This window comes from Sturnira hondurensis, unplaced genomic scaffold (assembly GCF_014824575.4).
Source record: "Sturnira hondurensis isolate 20B ecotype Veracruz unplaced genomic scaffold, ASM1482457v3 Scaffold0011880, whole genome shotgun sequence".
Taxonomy (NCBI): domain Eukaryota; kingdom Metazoa; phylum Chordata; class Mammalia; order Chiroptera; family Phyllostomidae; genus Sturnira; species Sturnira hondurensis.
In genome coordinates this window covers 301,005-321,264 of record NW_028084511.1, presented here as the reverse complement: position 1 = coordinate 321,264, position 20,260 = coordinate 301,005, and the positions used below count along the sequence as shown (strand labels likewise).

The 20,260-nt window shown below is 53.1% G+C and overlaps 1 protein-coding gene across 3 annotated transcripts in view; it reads right to left on the bottom strand.

Moving 5' to 3' along the window:
• The window catches only part of DTX4 (deltex E3 ubiquitin ligase 4), a 29,923-nt gene that overhangs the window by 3,449 nt on the left and 6,214 nt on the right, over window positions 1-20,260 (bottom strand). For 2 of the 3 annotated variants that reach the window (XM_037060460.1, XM_037060462.1), the window contains exons 2-8: window positions 17,527-18,250; window positions 11,405-11,466; window positions 10,891-11,052; window positions 8,974-9,035; window positions 7,517-7,669; window positions 5,174-5,335; window positions 1,169-1,258 (exon numbers count right to left, since the gene is read on the bottom strand). In XM_037060460.1, coding sequence (XP_036916355.1) covers window positions 1,169-1,258; window positions 5,174-5,335; window positions 7,517-7,669; window positions 8,974-9,035; window positions 10,891-11,052; window positions 11,405-11,466; window positions 17,527-18,250 — 1,415 coding nt within the window. The remainder of the gene's footprint in view (window positions 1-1,168; window positions 1,259-5,173; window positions 5,336-7,516; window positions 7,670-8,973; window positions 9,036-10,890; window positions 11,053-11,404; window positions 11,467-17,526; window positions 18,251-20,260) is intronic. The other variant, XM_037060461.1, reaches the window with a different exon arrangement.

Genomic DNA, 20,260 nt, shown 5'->3' with positions numbered 1-20,260 from the left:
GAGGGAGTCCTGCCAAAGGCCCCACTGCTTCCTGCGTTGCGATGCCCTAAGTGAAGGGACAATTTGGATGTGGAGTCAGGGACCTGCGGGTCACTCTTGGCTCCGTCACTGTCCGACTGTGTGGCCTGGAAAAGTTATACCACCTCTCTGAGGTTTAAGTTCCTTCTTTATGAAACAGCAATGGCCCAATCTGCCACTAACGGCGGTGAGTAGGTTAGCAGGTGCTGTGTGAAAAAGACTTTAGTAGTGTGTGCTGGCACACACCCTTCAGCAAATGTTAGCCACCGCCATCACAGCTGCGGTCAAAAAGTTGGGACCTAGGAGCGTGAGGTGCTTCTGACCCGAGACCTTCTGGAGCTGTGCCTGCCACCCACCCCCACCTGAAAGCCGTAGTAATTCACCCACAGTTAACGCTGCGGACTGTTTCTGCAACGGCAAGGCTGAAGTGGTGTGACCCCTTCAAGGCCACATCATATGTAACGCTGGTCCTGACAACCGCACTTTGAGCGAAGTCCCGCAAGTGCTATTGCCACCTCACTTTTACAGGTGAGGCCCAGAGAGGTGTCAGCGCTCGCAAGAGTGTTCTAATTCAGCTAAAAATGAAAACTATGTGTTTCTTTTTTTAGAGCAAGACGAATATGTAATGCCCTGTCCAGTGTGAAGAAGGTTCCGGATAAAAACGCACTGGTTTCACAACTGAATGTTGGTAGGCGTGGCGTGGGCCGGAGGTGGGGAATCGTAACAGTAGTAATAATAGTAATAGCAGACATGAAAACTGTGAGCTACCATGCCTTGCCTCAGAGCACCTGTTCAAACAAAGTAGGTTCTAAGGTTTTGGATTTCTGTCGAGCTTATAGATGTTGCCACTGGTATTGGTCCCGGGACCAGCTGTTAAGCAGCAAAGTTCTAAGGGAAGGATTCTAAAACATATGAATTATTGCAGGAATAGCCAGGTGAGGGGAAAAAAGAAAACCAAAGTCCTGCCCCACCATCCTACAAAAAAAATTTGAATCATATCCACCCTTATCTATGGTTGACTCAACCATGACCTCACTTCCTTGGGCACCTAGAGTGGAGGGAGACCCGGTTCTTTTTACCCCGTGCCTTGTAGGGAGCGAAACTGGGGTCCCTGACACAGAGATAAACAACCGGACGCCCCGGCTCTTACTTTTCTCCCTTTCTCGCTGTCTGGAAGGTAACAGTGTCGCGGGAAGCCCCGGGCGCTGAAACTCTTCCCAGGATTCGGGTGTTCTGGCCCCTGAAAGCACAGAAAGAAAACAAAGGGCATTTCCCCACATATTTCTGGTGGGGGGGATGCGCGCTGTGACTCATGCAAATAGTGAAGATGCTAATAACGGCTGTAGAGTCTAGACAGAACAGACCCAAAAAGCAGCAGGAGCGGAGGAGCCCTCAGACCCGGGCTTGGGCCCGAGCAGCAGCCTCCCAGCTGTGCTAGCTGCAGCCCTCGGTGTCCCATCCACTAGACAGGACGGATGTGGGATTCTCATCTCCTGCGACTATTCTGAATGTTAAGTGAGCATGGCGCCTGCTCGCGTGCTAAGAGCTCAGTAAATGTTTGGCCTCACCACCATCACCTATTCTGACTATTTTGTTTTACAAGAAGAATATTACAACCCTTAGAGGCAAAATGACTTCCGTGATTAATGGCTTTGCTAAAACTTAAGCCTCAGGTTTCTGAGGCCCACACTGGACTGTTTACCTCCGACAGCTAGGAGAACTCCAGCGCCTCGGAGCCCTGAGCCGTGCAGGCAGCATTGTCTGAATGATTCCTGTCCGCCCTCTTGGCTTTCTGGTTTGTTTCCTTGTTTAACAATATGGACTGGGAAATTCATGACTAAAAATCTAACATTTCCTTCCACTGTTGTGGCCCAGTCCTATTAAGCAGCCTCGGGGGGGGGGGGGGGGGGAGACTGAAGCAGAATTTAACCCGGAACCAGGCTTCCCAGTCAGGGTCCAGAGAGGGTCCACAGGCCCCTTTGAGAAATTCATGAAAAGTGAGAAATTTTCCCCCCAGTAACACGTTTTTTACCTAAACACAAATATTTGTCTATCGTTTCTGAGCATCCCGACTCCCTCAGAGTCTGTGAAACCTGTTTTAAAATCCCTTCTAGATGAAACCAGCATAATACCGATAACGGCACACTTGTCCCGGCACCAGCGATCAGTAAACGTGTCCCGGCTGAAGGAATGAATGAGCGAGTGAACGTGCGCATGCGTGACAGAACCGCAAGAAAGCGCAGACTTTTCATTTTCTCTTATTATGGGCAATGATTCCAAAGTCATTTTTAACTTCTGGGGTTTCGTTTCAGTTGTTGTTGTTTCTTTTTAATAGCGCGGTGTGGGCTCGCCTGTGGCTTTGCAAACTGGACGGCACTGTAAGGGCAGTGGGGTCTCAGAGAAGGGAAAGGTCACTCCCCGCTGAAACAGCAACAGCGACTTCTTGGTGACGCAGGAATAGACGGTCCTGAATTTCATATTCGTATGAAATCGCTGCCCAGGTGCAACATCCCCGTGGCCACGGCTGTTTCTCAGCCAGGTTGCTCTACTGAAGGAAAGGCCGGTTCCCACCACTGCGCTGCCTGGGACAAGTCGCAGCGCGGCCTGCACAGGCACAGCCGCCGGCCTGCCTGGCGCTGACCCAGCAAGGCGGCATGCTCCTGGCGCCCTGCTAAGCGAAGCAGTCACGCAGTCAGGACTCAGCCTCCGAGTTTCTCCCCCAGGGAACTGCTCCCTGCAGTGAAGGCCGGGCTTACATGCCTCGACTCCTCGGGGAAGCCCAAGCTTCCTCGGGCTGAGAAAGGGCGATAAAATCAGGACCTTAACCTACAATTATAAAGGATACATGGACAATAACAAGGGGTGGGGGTGGAAACAGGGGAGGAAGGTGAGGATAGTAGGGGTGATGCAGAGGGGTGGGGGGAAAAGGCAGAAAACTGTACTTGAATAAAAATAAAAAAATAAAAAATAAGGGCCTTAAGCAGGGAGGCCCTAAAACAAACATTTCCTTATCGCCCTCCAACACCGCCACCTTCTCTCCTCTGAGACTTTGCAGACTCCTCCTCCTAAAGTCTCTCTTCTCCATTTCTTCACATCATTCAAGGCTCTACCAGCAACTGCCCTGCACAAGAAAGTCTCCCCCAAGCCTCTCTGTCAGAGGGACACAGCCCTCCTCCTTACCCGGACAAGGAAGGTACACCAACGATGATCGGTGACCAGGGACTGGGCGCCCTAGTGCTGTGCCCTGTACCACAACATGCCCCTGCATGTTAGCTTCCCAGCTGCACAGGAAGGAAACTGAGTCAGGAAGGTCAAGGGGCTGTCCAAAGTCCCCGGCTCCTGAGGATCAGCCAGGTGTCGGAAGCCTGGCACCGCTTTTGTTAATGGTGCACGCCTTCTTTTTGCTCCAGAGCTTGGTGATGCACAGTGACTTTCCCCCCCAACTGGTTGGTAAGTCCCTCAGAGAAGTACCATATTTTTTACTCACTTTTTTTTTACAGGCTATCACATCTCCCTGTTTTATTTCTTCCACATGACTTATCACCATCTGGAAATGCCCTGTTTATTTACCCGTATTTTACTACCTTCCTCCTTCTGCTGGAACCTCAGAGGAGTGAGGACTCTGTTCTGCTCACCGTTGTTTCTCTAGCGCCTAGAAGACGCCTGGCCCGTGGTCCCCACGCAGATGTTTGTTAAACAACAACAACAACAACAAAAAGAAAAATGCGAGGAGGAGAGGGAAAGAGAGGGTGGACTAATAAATATTTTCTAAAGAAATGAATCCAGTAAGCACCCTAAAGCATTTAGAAAACACTTCCATGTGTGACGAAGGAACACCTCTGTATTTACGGCCAGGAAAACTGTTCAATTTGTTTCTTCGACCGTCTTTCAAAGACTCAAAAGAGGAAAGAGGTGCCTGCAAAAATCAGAGCCAAGGAATAGCTATCAAATTACAGATGCTAATACCATGTGACAAAGAAATTCCGCTTCCAGAAAATTATTCTATGGACACACTCACATGCATGCAAGGTTATTCATTACAGCATTATTTGTTGTAGCAAAAGATTGGACACAATCCACATGCCCATCAAATGGAGGCTGTTGAATATGAATTACGGTAGCTCTGCACAATGGAGTATTGCACAGAGCCCAGAAAGAATGGGGAAGCTCCCTCTATGCAAACATGAAAAGATATGCAGACTATATTGTTAATTGAAAAATGCAGAGTGCAGAACAATATGTCTAATATGTCACACTTGGTGTAAAAACGGGAGGAGTGGATGCAGTCTCTGTTGTGTGTGTGCAAAGAACCGGGGAGGAGACAAAAAAAAGTAAGAACAATGGCGGAGGGTGGGGGTGGTTCCGGCCTCATAGATGGGGACAAGACTGGGAAGGGGACTTTTCAGAATATAACATTGTCGCAGTCAGCTTGGGCCGTGCTAACAAAATACCACAAACTGGGTGGCTTTTAAACAACAGAAGTTCATTTCTCACAGTGCTGGAGGCTGGGAAGTCCAAGGCCAAGGTGCTGGCAGATTCAGCGTCTGGTAAGGCTCCACCACGTAACTTGTTTGGTTTCACAAGCTCACTGCTGGAGAAGAATTTGCTCCAGGATGAATCGCACCCAGAGTCTCCTCCACGTCTGGTTTCGGTGCTACTTAGTGGAGACTTTGCACTTGGACTCCAAAGTTGATGTTGCAATGAGTTAAGACTTCTGAGTTTGTTGGGATGGAAGAAATGTATTCAAGAAGGACATGAATTTTGAGAGGGCAGGGGCAAAATGCTATAGACTGAAAGTTAGTGTCCCCCACAAAACTGATAGGTTGAAACTCAATCCCCAACATAATGGTATTAGGAGGTGGGGGGTCTTTGGTAGGTGATTAGGTTGGGAGACTGAAGCCCTCAGGAACAGGATTAGTGCCCTTCTTAGAGAGACCATCTCCCCTTCAACCCAGGGAGGACACAGCAGGAAGACAGCCCTCAGTGGACACGGAGTGTGCCGGCACCTCATCTTGGACTTCCCAGCTCTTAAATTTATGTTGTTTAAAAGTTACCCAGTCTGTGGTACTTTGGTACGGCAGCCTGAACGGACCAGGACAAACATTTACGTGTAAACATTTAAAACAACAACAGTCGAGGGCCGCGGCGGGCTCACCTGGATGCCGGGAGGGATGCTGTAGATGATCCGGATGGTTTTGCAGTCTGGGTGGCCCGGCAGGGAGTGGGGGATGAGGTGGTACTCCATCTTCCCTGGAGGCTGGGTGCCTGTTTTCACCCCGTAAATGGTCTTACAGGTTGGACACTGCAAGCTGCCATCCTGGGGAGATAAGGCCAGAACAACCAGCTTTGGAAGCGGTTTCAGTAATGACCTCCAGAGCCAACGCCAAAAGGTACCAGAGATAAAGGGCCTGGGGGACAAAGTGCACCCAAGTGAGTAATAGACCGTAGTTGCCCCCCTCATGGCCGCTCGGGCTACCGAGGCCATTTCTGCTTTCTCCAAAGTAACAGGAGGTGCATTCCACCAACAGCCCCTTACTCCACCCTCTCAGGGACTTGTAAGAGGGAACCTGTGCTTAAGGAGGAGACCTGGCTTTGCACTCCACCCCAGGGCTCTGTTGGGGGTGGGCTGGGGAGACTCTGGCTACAGCGATGTAAGGGGTCACTGTTTCAAAGCAGGGCCTGGTGAGTTGTCACCTGGAGGGGAGGGACAAGAGCCTGGACAGCAAATTCTATTCCCAGGTCCGCAAGGAGAAAGGGAAGGAGGGGAGGAAGGTGTGAGTGTGCAGGGAACAACGTGTGTAAGAAATGCTGCCGCCTAGCTGGGAGCAAAGCTCTGCTTGGGAAGGACAGTGGAGATCCTCTGTGGAGCTACTTAGGGACATTTTAATTCGAGCTGTACTCATTTATAGGCATAGCTTGTGTTCAGAGCAATTACTGCATGTGATCAAGGGACAGGAACCCAAGGCTTGAGGTCAGGAAGCCAAGCCCCACTCTCTGCTCTTGCCTTAACGTGCTTCATGACCTTGGGTGACTCACTCCATTTCTCTCTGGGCCCTTTTCTTTCTTCTTTTGTGTAAAGAGAATGAAAAAAAAAACACCATGCTTCACAGTATTAGTGCCAAAGAGAATAAAAGATAGTGTCTAACAAAACATTTTAAAAGCACCATGGAAATAAATGCAAAAAGGTACTGGACTATTCTTGAATACAGTCATCAAAAAGGGCTTGAGTATGTTAAGAAATGCCTTTCAACCCAAAACAACCTCTGAAAGTGCAAAGTCCCAATGACACCTTTTACTTCGGGCCAGGAAAGTGAGCACAGGGTCCAGGTAGGCAGCACCCATCAGTGACTGAATGTGCTCTCCCCAAGACATTCCGAAAGGTCCCCAGCACTTTCGGAAACTCAATCATAAGGATACAAAAAGAGGAAGGGAAAAATTAGAGTCACGATTAATATAAAGGAGATATCTATTTAAATCATAATAGTAATAACACCCTATAAAGTAGGTATTGTTTTATCTCCATCCTCCAGATGGAAAATGAAAACTTGGAGTTGAACATCTTGCCCGAGGTCATTTGGCTACTGAGCCAGGGTTCAATCTTGGGTTAGCTCCCTCTCTTGCGTCCACTCTTTCCCACAACAAGGGAACCACACAGCAGCCCCCCAAAAGCCAGACATTTATTTTGGATGAGTAAGAGGTTGAAGATCAGAGAAATCTCAGCCTCTGATGCAATCCAAGCTGTGCCTGGAGAAATGTGCAGGGTTCAAGTTCATGGAGATGAGGGGGTGGAGGTTATTGCAGGCACAGGAAAGAATATTAGAAAAGTCAGGACTTAGAAAAAGCTGGAACATCAGAAGGAGAGAGTTGTCATCCAGGGACATTCCCGGAGTCCCAGAAACCAGCTCTAACCGGCAACACCACACCACAGTCTGTCATGGACGAGATGAGCCTCTCAGCTTCCCCGCCTCCAGCAGGGGCATCTTAAGGGATTGCCGAGTAGACCTGACAAGAGTCCCTAATGCCTTCAAAGGGGCAATCAAGGGTGTTTTGAAAATATCCAAAGAAAATGAATTATGACGAGAGGGAGGACAGATGATCGGGAAACCCATCACTGCTCGTGTGAGTGGATGCTCCCCGCCAGCCCAGTGCTATGATGAGAATTTCCTCCTCCCTCACTGACGGGGGCCCACTTCACCCAGCAACAGGCCATGACAATGGACCACTATTCTCAAAAACCTCGCGGGCAGAAGTCTGTACCTCTCCGACCACCATGCCTCGTGTCGAGATCAGGGGGACTGTGTAGCAGAGCCCAAAGGAAAGATAAAGACAGGTTTTGCCACATTGTAGTTTTGTGGAGCACGGATCCTGTTCAGAACAGCCAAAATGACCACTCCTGCTGCCCTGGGACACCTCCAAGGCTCCCCACGGGCCCCGACGCAATGCCAGCAGGACCTGCCCACTCTCGCTCCTCCAGGGCCCGGGGCGGGCTGGCACTCACCTTGTTGCCGTTGTTGTACATGGCGACCAGGCAGTAGATGTGGTAGATGTGGCCGCACCTGGACAGCTTTCCCACCAGGTCGGGCTTGACTGCCGGCTGCGGGCCCTTGTAGCCTGAGGGCGCCGCGAGGCGCTCCATACAGATGGTGCAGTCCTGGGGGCAGAGCAGAGAGGCCATCAAGCCCCCTCCCGCCTGGGACTTTGCAGCATCCCCACGATGGTCCCCGAACACTCAGAGGTCAGGTCAGAGGTCACTGCCTCTCCGCTGGGAAGCCCACAAACCCGGGTAGCCATGCCTTTGGGAATCTAAGTATATCTGTGCCTTGCTTGAATTTACACAACAGAAAAATTCCTGAAATAACTCCTGGTGTCAGAGCACGTTCACTTGGGTTGGGCGACAAAATGACAGTCTCCAGGAGGGCTGTGACGACGCAGCATCCTTCCTGGGCGCCCCTTAGTGGCTTGTGAAGAAAACAAATGCTTGCTGACAGCCCCATTGGTAAGCCTTATTGAAGCGGACTTTTTAGAATAATTATAATTCCAGTACACCACAGGGATTGCTGTTCAAATAAATCTACAACAGGATTTCTCAACCTTTGGCACTGTGGACAAGAGGGGCTGGATAATTCTCTGCCGCAGGGGCTGTCCCGGGCACCGGAGGGCGTTTGACAGCATCCTGGCCTCTACCCGCTGGGTACCAGCAGCATCTCCTCCCCTCCTCACCCAAATTGTGCAAACCTGCCTCTGGCTGAGAACCACTGATCTTCATCCCGCTCATTTTTAAGTCAATTCCCACTGCTTATCATTCTGTTTTTCTTAAATTCAGACTGTCATGTTAAGGTAGTGTAGACTCGATCAGCTCTTTGCTGAATGGAGAGGTGAGAGAGTTTAAGCTGCCTCTCGCGGCCACCAACCTTGGAGCCCAGGTGAGCGTCTCCTCCGAACAGCTCTGTACCTGTCAGGACTTAGCAGCTCTTGCCGCGTGGGCAGCGGAAAGGCTGGTGGGTGATGGAGAAGGTGAGCCCTGCCTGGTGCCCCTGCACTCACCTCGTCTGGCGGGTGCCGGACTTTCTGCAGGTATTTCTTTAGCACTTCCTCTGGGGTTTTACCTGTGGGGACAGGGTGATCAGAGTGCCACCACGACTGAGACAAGGGATCAAACAGCCTTGCCAAGCTGGGCTCACCAGAGAGGAGCGTTATCAGCCCAGCTAAAGGCAAGAAAGGGAAGGAATTCATTCTGCAATGGGGTATAAGAATTTGAAAGGGACTCAGCGGGTAGAAGAGGCAGAGAGGCGGTCTGAGGAGGCGGAAGGTAGTTCTGCCTGCCTTCACCTCCTGTATCACTTCCCTGACACTCCCCCCCCCCCNGTCAGGACTTAGCAGCTCTTGCCGCGTGGGCAGCGGAAAGGCTGGTGGGTGATGGAGAAGGTGAGCCCTGCCTGGTGCCCCTGCACTCACCTCGTCTGGCGGGTGCCGGACTTTCTGCAGGTATTTCTTTAGCACTTCCTCTGGGGTTTTACCTGTGGGGACAGGGTGATCAGAGTGCCACCACGACTGAGACAAGGGATCAAACAGCCTTGCCAAGCTGGGCCCACCAGAGAGGAGCGTTATCAGCCCGGCTAAAGGCAAGAAAGGGAAGGAATTCATTCTGCAATGGGGTATAAGAATTTGAAAGGGACTCAGCGGGTAGAAGAGGCAGAGAGGCAGTCTGAGGAGGCGGAAGGTAGTTCTGCCTGCCTTCACCTCCTGTATCACTTCCCTGACACTCNNNNCCCCCCCCCCCCCCCCGCCCCCGGTATTCACAACAAAGCCGCTTTTTACGGGGACAAGAGTGAGTGGGTTTCTCTCCCATAAAATCACAGAGCCTGGGCCTGCCCAAACAGTGAGATGAGATAGCAGAAATAAAGGCACTCCGTGCACTGTTACGAGATAAAATAAAAATAAAAATAAAAAATGTCAGGTGGGCTTATCGCATTTATTTTACAATGTGCCAAGCACTGTCTCGATCTATAACGTGGCATCAAACCGGTGTCATTTTCCTGGGAAGCCAGGGAGTTGCGACCACAGCTCTGAAAGGCCTTCCCTGGTGGTCGGCGGCGTGGTCACTGCCCGCAGACATAGCTCCTCAGCAGGGACAGGCTGATGGGAAGCACCCCGAAGGTGCGATGGTTCTGGAATTCACGGGGGGACTGGACCCCTTGGAAGCAGCCCAGCCTCAGGGCAGGGAAATGAGACCATACAGCCTCACGAGGAGGCAGAGAAGGAAAGAAGTGCCTCCAGGGCCTCCTCAGGCGGCTCTCGAAACGTTCCTAGGTTTCCTTTCTCACTTGTTAGAGGAGGAAGAGCCAGTGGGACCTACTCACGAGTAGCTTTGATCATTAAATGAACTAATGGACTTTCAGCCCTTTTAGCACATTGCCAGCGAAGGATCCCATATGGGCTATTAATAATCACAACAGGAAGAGTGGGAAAGTGCAAAATCCTGTCGTTTCCTATCAGATGATAAGCAAAGGCCATGGAGTTCATTTAAGCAGAGATTCTAATAGACTGGAAAAGTAGGACAAGGGTTTGAGGAAGTGGATTAGGCAACAGCCCCGTGCTGGACGCCGGCCCTTCCTCCCCACTGTCCTGCCTCTCTTCTAAGAACTAAGCTCCCACTAAGGGTCAGCCTGTGACTTACCAGGCCCCGAGCTAAGTGCAGTGCACGTATGATCAAACTGAAACTAAATAACATGTTTGCAAGGTGGGGACTTGCGGGTGACAATCAACACAGTTGGCCACCAATACCAGTGACAAGAAAGACCAGCCACCGGCCTTGCTGAGGCAGGGCCCCCTGGTACCAGGGCAGGCACAGAGCCCTGCGGGATCGTGGGCAGGTAGAAAGGAGCCCCTGAAGGGGGTTCAAGTAGCCAGAGTGTCTGAAGGCTCAACTGGGACACAAAGCTGTGGTGACTTCCCAACTGTCGTGGGTGCATCTCGGGGCAGACCTGCTGGACACTGGTTGTGACTATTTTCACCCCAAGGTAAAGGTGAGAAGAGAGGGGTCCCCTGAGGTCATGACTTGCAAGTGACAAAGTCAGGGTTTGAACTCAGCCCGTTTTGGTTCCAATGCCAAGGTGATCTTTCTTGCTAACATACTTTATCTGTGTCACACTTCACATTTTTGTGTTTCTATAACTCTACCCTGCATTGTTATACTTCTTACGGCGTCTCTATTCGATCCATGCACAGTCTAGTGTGGAATAATCATCAGAACAGGTACGGGTTGGGCCTGCGTGGCAGAAGTTAAGGCACAGAGTGGGTAAGCCATGGGGGTGACCCTCGGCGGTGGAGGCAGGCCCAGGGCTGGGAGCCAAGGCCGTGGGAGGCCTATACCTTTCCTGGCTTGCTTTTTGGTGGTCTTGCGGCTCGTGTTGGAAACCCCTGGGATGGATTTGATTTCGCTCTTGCTGACGGGGGGCGGGTGGAGGACCAGCTTTGGTGGCCTGGTGAGACACACAGGCAGCCCCGCCGCGCTCATGAGGATCCCCGTGATGCCTGCAAGGGAAGAGCAGGAGTCGGGAAGGACGGGGGGTCAGGCCCCAACACCTCCTTTGCTCCTCCCTCCCATTAACCTCCTCTCCTCCTTGCTCCAGAGTTCTCCCAACACACGGATTCTCTACTCACCCTCTACTTTCCCCAGAAAGATTCATTTGTTCCCCTGCAACATCACACCTTGCTTTCAGCATCCAGTTCTCCCCGAGCTCTTCCTGCTCATTCGACCCAACTCCTAAAATCCCCGTTTGTTTGAATGAACGTCCGAATTCTCTCTCTTGTACAAACGCTCACTGCCTGTTTCGTTGCTTTTGTTTCTCTACCTTTCACGAGACCAGGGCAGGGTCTCTCTTACCTGCGAGGGCGGGATTGACAGGACTGGACCCATTTAGGTTCTTCACTGGGACCGTGGGGACCCTGTGGAAGGAGAGAGCAGAGGCATCACAGTTTTGTCAAGTGGGACAAAATGAGCCAGTGTTGGGACCCCCCAAATGTCACCCACTGAAGTGTTGCCCTTTCTTACAGGAACTAATCAACCCTCCTAGAGATGCAGCAAGGGCTAAGCACCACAGCTGGAGGTGAGACCTTCAAAACAAAGTCAAGCCTTGTCATTCCCCCACTCAGAACCTCAGAACTCAGGATGACTCCTCAGTTCACTCGAAGGTCACAGCCTGCGTGTTCTGCCCACCCTCCCCACCCAATCTTCCCCTCTCTCAGTTCTCCCTCATACTGCCTGCTTCTTTGCTCTAGCTAGCTGTACCTCCTACATGGCTGGCACATCCTGCCTCAGAGCCTTTGCATATGCTGTTCCCTCTACCTGAAATGCTCTTCCACCATATATATTCCCAGCTCCCTCCTACAACTCCTTCACTCTTGGCTCACATCTCGCCTTCCCAGAGAGGTTCCTGAGACCATTTTATTTAATACTGCTACCCACTCATCCATCCTACCTTGAGGGCCCAAACCCTCTTATGCGGGTGTACTTTTTTTCCCTATAGAACTTACAATCTTTTAAAATAAGTTGTCGCTTATTATCTCCCCTTCTAGAAGCTAAGCTCTACAAGGGTAACTTTCTTTGTTCATTTTGTTCAGAAGCCTACCACTAGCAGGCATTCAATGACTATTTGCTGAAGGAATGAAAACTCGGAGAAGCACGTTCAAACCTGGGTGGACACCAGAGCCACTGAGAGGCTTGGAGGGAGCCCAAGCCAGAGCCCAAGCCCAAGCCCAAGCCCGAGGCTTGGTTTGGGGCACAAGAACGTGCGTTTTTATGTGCTTCTGTGGAGAGGATGCAGATGCAGGCAATACCCTGTCCGACATTTGGAAACCACGGCTTTAACAGCTGCCGCGTCTCCTTTTCCCTGAGAAGGGAAAGCCTCCTCCTCTCTCTGTCCCTCTCCCAGCAACTCAAGCCAAGCTGGAGAGGAGACAGCACAGCTGCCTGGGAAAGACGAGGCCTCCCACGGGGCCAACTCCTGGAAAAACAGGGGACATGTGGGGCTGGGTCTTGCGCCACCTCCCTCCTAACCCCCGCCACTCGGGCTTCCACAGCTGGGCTTAGAGGGCAACATGGGCTTGGAGAGGCCCGAGGACTGGGTCGCAGAGGACTCCAGGAGCCGGGCAGCCTGAGAAGACGGCAATTCTGCGATGCGGGTCGGGTGGTGCTGGGAAAACAGGAGGAGGGAGAAAGAGCAAGTTGGGGTGTTTGCTTATGTTGTTTATTATTTGTTTGCTCGTCGTGAAGAAGAGCGCCCATGAGCTTTCACCCATGTGTTATAATGCTTAACACGCACTGGCAGAGAGAGGCCACCTCGTACCAGGCACGTTCTCACTGCTCACCGCACAGACAGCCTCCAGTCCTTCGAGCAACCTGTGCGTGAGGCGTTAGTATTATCAACCTTATTTCAACGGCCGGGAAGCTGAGACACAGAGAGGTTAAGCGAACTCGATAAAGATCACACAGCTAAGGATCTGAAAGCAGGAGTGCCCGGCTTTAGTCGCTCACAACGCGTATGTCTACTTCATCCCATCCCCCCACGCCGCAGACAGAGAACACGAAGCTCCGAGAGGGAGGGAATAAGCCCGCACCTAAGAGGCAGCAGGGCGGGGATGGACCTCAAGGTTGAGCGGTGCGTCTGCCTGTCCCCTGCGTGCCCAGGGGTGATTCCCCTGCTACGCTGAGTCTTCCGCGGCATCTGTGCCTCCGCAGGGACCGCGTGCACCAGGGTTGTGAGAAGGATGTGGAAATAACAGTTGTGGAAGTGTTTGTGTCTCGGCAGGACACCAAAGGCTACTTTTCCTCGGAAACTGTCCACAGGAGAAATCAAACTCAGATGGGGGGAGGGGAATTCAAAACAAGGAAAGTAGACCCCCCAAAAAAGAGAGGCTCAGACTAGATTCTGGACCCTGTTTGTGACCTGTCCCGAGGGGCCAGGCATGGTAGGGTGACTGGGGAGTCAGGAAATCCTGCCAGTAACGCCTCCCAAAGCCTGTTAACTTTTCTGAGCCTCCATTTCCTTATCCGTGAACCTGTGAGGGCCTGGGGTTAGAAGACGCCAGGGAGACTTCTTGACACCTTTCCACCCCAGGCCCTAAGATTGGGTGGCAGCCCGAGCCCTGGGTTCTCTGCCCGCAGCTGAGTTGCCTCCTTCCCTGGGCTGCACCTGGAGAGGCTGGGAATGAAGGTCTGATCTCCTGTGCCTGTCCCCAGCTCCCCACCAGGGGGCAGCGCACCACCCAGCCACCGCCCCCTTCCCGCACCTGCCTGACCCCCTCACCACTCCACAAGGCCCCCACTCTCGCTGATGGATAGCCGCGATCTGGGTGACAAAAGCTACCTTTGTTCCCACAAACTGGACTGGCGGGTTTCCACACCCAATCTGCTTAACCAGGAAATATTCCAACCAGCAGAGCACACCCCCCAGGCAGCCCAAGAACTTGGGGGGGGGTGTCGGGGCGGGGGGCAGAGTCTGAAGAGAAGGGAGGGTCTGCACTCCGGGCCAGGGACGCCTGTAATACTGTGGGAGAGGTGGGTGTCCCTGCTGTGCCAGGAAAGGGACAGCATGGCAGAAGGGCTTGTCACTAGGTTCTGGGTGGCACTGGGGCTTGTGGAGGAAGGGGATATTTATTTATGAAATACAGAAGGGGACAGAGGAAGGAGCCCTTCCCCCCAAGGGGCCAGGAAGTCCGCCTCCCAGTCCAGCTGCACAGTGGCATGCGCCTGTGAGAGGGCCACGCAGCCTCTCTGCGCTTGTTGACCACACCTGAGTAAACAGGGCCCCCGGCATCTTTGTCCCGTGGGGCCCCTGTAAGGATAAAGGATCTTGAGAAAACACTTTGCAGATAGCCAAGCCCTATGCAAATTCGAGTGATTATTTACACCTTTGCTTCCCCCCTCTGTAAGAAGAAGTCGGGTTTGATGCCGTCTCCTCCTGCTGTAACAAGGCAATTTTCTCAGATTCCTGAGGATATCAAGTGTGAAGGGTCAGGTCCAGTGCTGGACAGTGCTGAGGATTGTGGAGCTGGCAACCGCTGGCCACCCCTCCCCCACTGATACAGGCAGATGAAATGAGGACCGGGAGACCGGCCCCTGTAGTCCACGCAGGTCACAGCCTCCAGCTCCAGAGGCCTGAGCCCTCCTTCTAGAAACCAGCGGCCCAAGGGCAGGCACACTTCCACATCCTCCAGGCAACTCAGCGCAGCCGCAGCTGTCTGCCTGACCACTTGTGGGCCCACCAGAGGACACCCTGTCTGCCCCCCGTTCTCTTGGGCTGATCCGAGCTAGGGAGGGTGCAAGTTTTCATTTCTGTCCCTAAAATATAAAACCAAGGGAAGAAAAAAAAGCAAGCGAGGTGGCAGGGGAGGGCAGTCTAAGGCAGACACCAGGCTGAGAAGCAGTGTTTTCCTTGGAGTCTTGGGCCAACCCAGGACCCTCAGACAGAACAATGGCCTTGTCTCTCCGGCAACCGTGGCCTCCGTTCTGGAGCAGAGGGCCAGAGGGGCGACTCTTGCCCTCCCCTGTATAGTCCCTCTCTTCCTTCCCTTTAGAAGCCCCCTGTTTGTGTCTCTGAATAATTCACGGGGTCTTTTGTTCCCCCCAAACCCTTCTCTCCATCCCACCCTCCCGGGTCTTCCTTCATCCGTGGGAAAGTTGCTCGAAGAGGTCATGGGCAGCCGAGAGGAGGGGCAGGGGCCCCTGGGTGACAGAAGGCCGATGGCAATCCCAGACAAAGAGAATAAACACGCCAATTAAATGGCCAAGAAAGACTGGAGCCGAAGATGGGAGTGGGGGTGAGGGAAGTGGGAAGAGGTGAAAAGAAGAGGGCTGGAAGGTAGGGAGGGGCCTCCCTGGTCCGGGACACAGAGCAGAGAAAAATCAACTTGTTTCTATAGCCCTTTTGAAACCGCACTGGCCGGCCCTGCAGCCTATTCTCCCGCTCCAAGTCTGCTGGCCGGCAGAGGGAATAAAGCAGGGAGATAAAGAGCTGCCGACGCCCTCACTGGGGTTTAAAGCGATCTGGGGTTCCTTTCACTCGGTTATGGCAGGGGGTCACTTGGCACTTGTCAAGGGCGCCAGAGACGGGGTAAGGCTGCTTAGCTCAGACTTCAGTTCAACAACTGCATGGCACATATTCAAGAAGCACCTGTGGCTAATGAAACGCAACAACAATAGCCACTAATTCTACGGAACTCTTACTATGTATAAAGCATTGTGCTAAATCTGTACATCAAATATTTCATTTAATCACCATGACAACCCTCTAAGGAAGGTGCTACTATTATTCCCATTTTACAGATGAGCAAATTTGAAGACAGAGGATGCTAAACTTGCTCCTCTGCCCTGTTACACAGCAAGGAACTTGGGTTCAAGCCCAGGCAGTCAGGTTCTGGAGGCTGGGTTCTTACCCACGCCAGCAATTCTGCTGAACGGTGGCAGAGGCCCCCAGGAGGCTGCCGTGGGACAACGCACAGAATTTGAACAGAGGCCCTGTTTAGGTACCCAGTCCCTTCTCCCAAATACTTCCGTGCACTCAGAGAGAATTGTATGGAAATCCCATGCATCTGACCAGCATTTGACCATGTATAAATTGCTTTTGCATAAATGAGGAGCTGGGCTTAAGCACATACACACAAAAAGCAGTGAGTGGACTAGGAGACTAAAACCGGGTGCCAACCCCCACCCTACAACACACAAACTATGTGGCTCTCGTTGGGGAGTCAATTCTGAGCCAAGTGCCATGACTGACACATCAGAGGGTAGGGAAGGGACTGACGCCGGGGAGGGCACCTGGTGAACTGTGAAGGGCTGAACTCCCTCCGTGGAGGTTTTCAGGAGGACTCTCTGGGGTAGACGGGGCAAGCGTGATGGTCCCCATTACACACACAAGGAAACCGCACCTTGCGAAGATTCTGCGCGGTACCTGAGTGGCAGAGGTGGGAGTAAAGGCCAGGCCTCTCAGTCTGTGGTGCACCCTCCTTCTCCTCTCCTCTCAGCACCGAATCTCTCTGTGCAGAGACCGCCCCCTGGGAAGCCTGAGGTTTACACTCAGCTGTCCAACCCAGCTCTGCACCACGCTGCTGCCTGGGCTCAGGGGTTGTGGGCAGGGCCAGCCTCCTCTGGAGAAAGGGAAGGTTGGGTGGCTATGAGAGGCCGACCTCATAAGAAACCAGGGGCTGGCAGGCACCCACGGACCTGGGATTCTCCCATCTTATGATCGAGCCGACCAAGATGGTCATGAAAAGCAGTAATCACAGAACACACATCACGTTGTTCCAGAAGTAACTGAGGCAATGCAGGGAATGTGCCCAGCATGTGGGAGGTAGTCACTAATGTGGTCTGTTAGGCACCCCTCCGGGTGCCAGAGACCAGAGGAAAGGAACAAACCCTTATTTGGCACCTGCTGTATGCCAGGCACTGTGGTGCGTGCTGGACAGGAAGGGACACGCAGAGTCAGAAACAGTCTGGCTCCAACACCAGACTTCCTAAATGGCGAATCCTGGCCTGTGCTGGTGATCAGCTTTGTGCCCTTGAGCCCGTGAACTTGTAGTTTCTTCATGTGTAAAATGGGATCCAGACGCCTCCCTCACAGAGCTGCTGTGAAGGATGGAATGGGGAGATGACGCCCCCAAACTGGAACGCGGTGGGAGCGCGATTCAGGCTGCTGCTATTACTAAGGCACTCACAGCGCCCCTGACCTGGGTATGACCACTACCGAGCAGGAAGTTAGGGCTCTGATGTTAGGGACTGCCCATCTCGGGGCCAGAAAAAGGCAAAGTCTCAAGGAGAATGAGCTGGGCCCCCAAAGGCCAAAGCCTCCTCATCCACCACACCATGTGCCTTCCACCTGCAGCCGGCGGGTAGCACTAGATGAGAGGGAGCTTAAGTCCTGGCGGGCCCTTCCCCATCTCTGACCGGAGGATCAGTCGTTTGCTAGGCCCCATGAGTAAAGGCTCAGAGGCAGCCATGCAGGCACCTACCCAGAGGCGATCAGCACCCGGGACTGGGCGATGGCCAGCCGCTGCAGGTTGGTCCGATTCAAGGTCGCCAGGGCCACCCTTCCCGTCTTGCTGTTGGCACCTGGGGGGCTGGTGGGAGGGCCCGCAGTGGCCCCTGCCGGCGAACTGGAGGCCTGTCGCTGGATCGGCTGCGATGGGGCGGTCTTCACTGGGCCTCGAATGGTGCCCGTGCCGTCCAGCGGCTTGGCCCCAGGTCCTGGTGGTGGCGGCAGCTTGACCACCCCAGATGGGGGCATGTTCTTGCGGGCTGCTGGAGGCTGCAGGGGACCAGCGCTCCCGCCCACCACCGCCGCCTTGACGCTCATCACCAGGACGCACTGTGGGCAGGAGCAGGGAGGGCCCGGGGGCGAGACGGCCGATCCCGGGCTGGACGGCCAGGACTGCGCTTTAGGCATGGTGCCAGTGACCATGGGGTAGACGAGATCCAGACGCCGGCGCACGCGGCGCTGGCGCTGGGTCTGCCGGTTGATCTGGCCCATGGTGCTGAAGTCAATGACGTAGCTGAAGCCGATGGAAGTGAGGTCGATCCAAGGGTGCTGCTTCTCGTAGGCGTGCTGGATGGTGATGCCCACTTCCATGTCGTAGGGCGTCCAAGAACCATTGTCGTTCTCCCACTCCCACACCACGCCCTTCCCGGGGGCCGAGGACGGGTCGTAGTAGTTTCGGCGAACTGGGCGGAGGGTCCCTGCCAGAGGGGGACAGAAGAAAGGGTCAGGGTCAGCAGAGAATGAAACGGAATTGTGTTTCATTAACAGGCAAACATTCCGTGAGTCTCCCTGTGTGCCGGACATGAGGCTGCCTGGTGAGGGGTCAGCTTTGAATGAGGCTCATTTCCGCCTTTCAGGAGTCTGAGTCACACCGGGTGAGCACAGATGAGTGACAAGGACAATGCTGTGGCAGGCAGTGCCTGTTACCAGAAGGGGCACCTCCTGGCTTGGAGTGGGGACCCCCTGGTCTGCAGTCACGTTTGTCACTTACTAACTGGTACAGACCCTCCGGCCTCCGTTTGTCCCCTTAGATAACAGAATAATAACTCCTGTGCGGAGTCACTGTGAAAACTAACTGTGGTTGCTTCTTAATAAATACGCATTGGTTTGTGCTGGGTTCCGGATTTCTCTTCCCCCTTGACAGACGGTAGGCACTCCTAAATATCATACCCCTTCTTCCCTATTCCTCCAGATGCCTCTAGCACCACGAGGGAAAAGAGCACAGGGCCGTGGAACCTGGGAGCAGAGGGAGACTCTGCTTCCTTCCGGGAAGGCTGCGCAGGGACATCGGTGACTGAGCCGTTACTGGGAGATGCAGGTGGAGAGCGCTCCCTCAGACTTCGCAGCAGCGTTGTCTGTATCCACCACGATACTGACCGCAGGGATCATTTGCTACTTATCTAGTGTCTTTCTTTCAAGAAGGTCGAACCCTCCTGAAGAGATCTTCATTGTTACAGTCTTGCTGGGGGTGGGGGTGGGGTCGAGACCAGAGTCGTTGCAGGTGGGTAGCACAGCGGAAATGAGCTCGCAGGACCAGAAGGAAACACTAGGCCTGTAACTGTTGCCTCTTCCTCCCCCACTCACCCCAAACCTGAATTCAGACCCAACCGGGGCTCATTTCATGGGCATCACCATCGAGGCTGAAGATGCCCAGCTCAAGGCGGGTGGGGAAGCTGGGGAGAGCTCCAGCGTGGCCGGAATTGCCAAATGTGCCGTCTAGAGCTCTATCCATCCCCGTGGTGGGAAAAGGCTCCCCTCTTCCGGCCTCTGACCCAGCCCTCCTCCAACCCAGAGGGAGATACCAGGACTGGGGACAGAATCCCATTCAAGGGGGGAAGAAAAGGAACAATGGCTATTCAAGCCTTTGCCAGGGTCATAACCTGCCCCCCCACCCCATCTCCAAGCCCCTTAATGACCCAAAACATCAACACTCAGAGGCAGGAGGGAGAGGCAGAACAATCCCCTATTCAGCAGCAGGATCTCGGCTGGGGGACAGGGGGTAGCCAGCAGGACGGGAGGAAGGGGGTGGCAATAGTGTCCTGGTCTGCTTCCATTTCCTTCCTAGGCAGCCAGCTTGCTGGGGAACAAAGAGCACAGACTTCGTGTCCCACAGGGAAGGCCCCGCCCTTCCCAGCTGTGTGACCGAGCCTCAGTTTCCTCATCTGCTTAGGGCCCCGAGGAAGCTACTGCAATGGGTGAATTTGAGGGTGAGATGAAGGAATGACTATAAAGCACTGACATAACACCTGTCACATGGCAAGAGCTCAATAAAACTTGATGATTATGATTGTAATTTATGTTCTATTATGTGACTAAGCAGGATGGAAGAGTTGTGGAGAAAGTTTCGTTCAGGGCATGCAGGAGAGCGAGAGCGAGAGCGAGAGCGAGAGCGAGAGAGAGAGAGAGAGAGGAGGGGAAGGAGTAGGAGGAGGAAGAGAATGGGTATGTATAACTCATTTAGACAATCTTTATTACTTAGGAAGCAACTTCTCCTATCCAAGACCACAGGATCTTAATGCAATCCTATGAAACACCTTTTAGAGATGAGAAAATTGAGCTTCGAGAGCTTAAATGACACTATTTTACATTCTATTCAGGGTAGCAGGGACAATGTATTGTGCTTGGCCAATTTTCACAGATGTGCTTAAAAGGCAGTTGTTTTTTTTATTTTTACAACAATGTTAGCAATGCCAGAGGTGTCCGAGAAT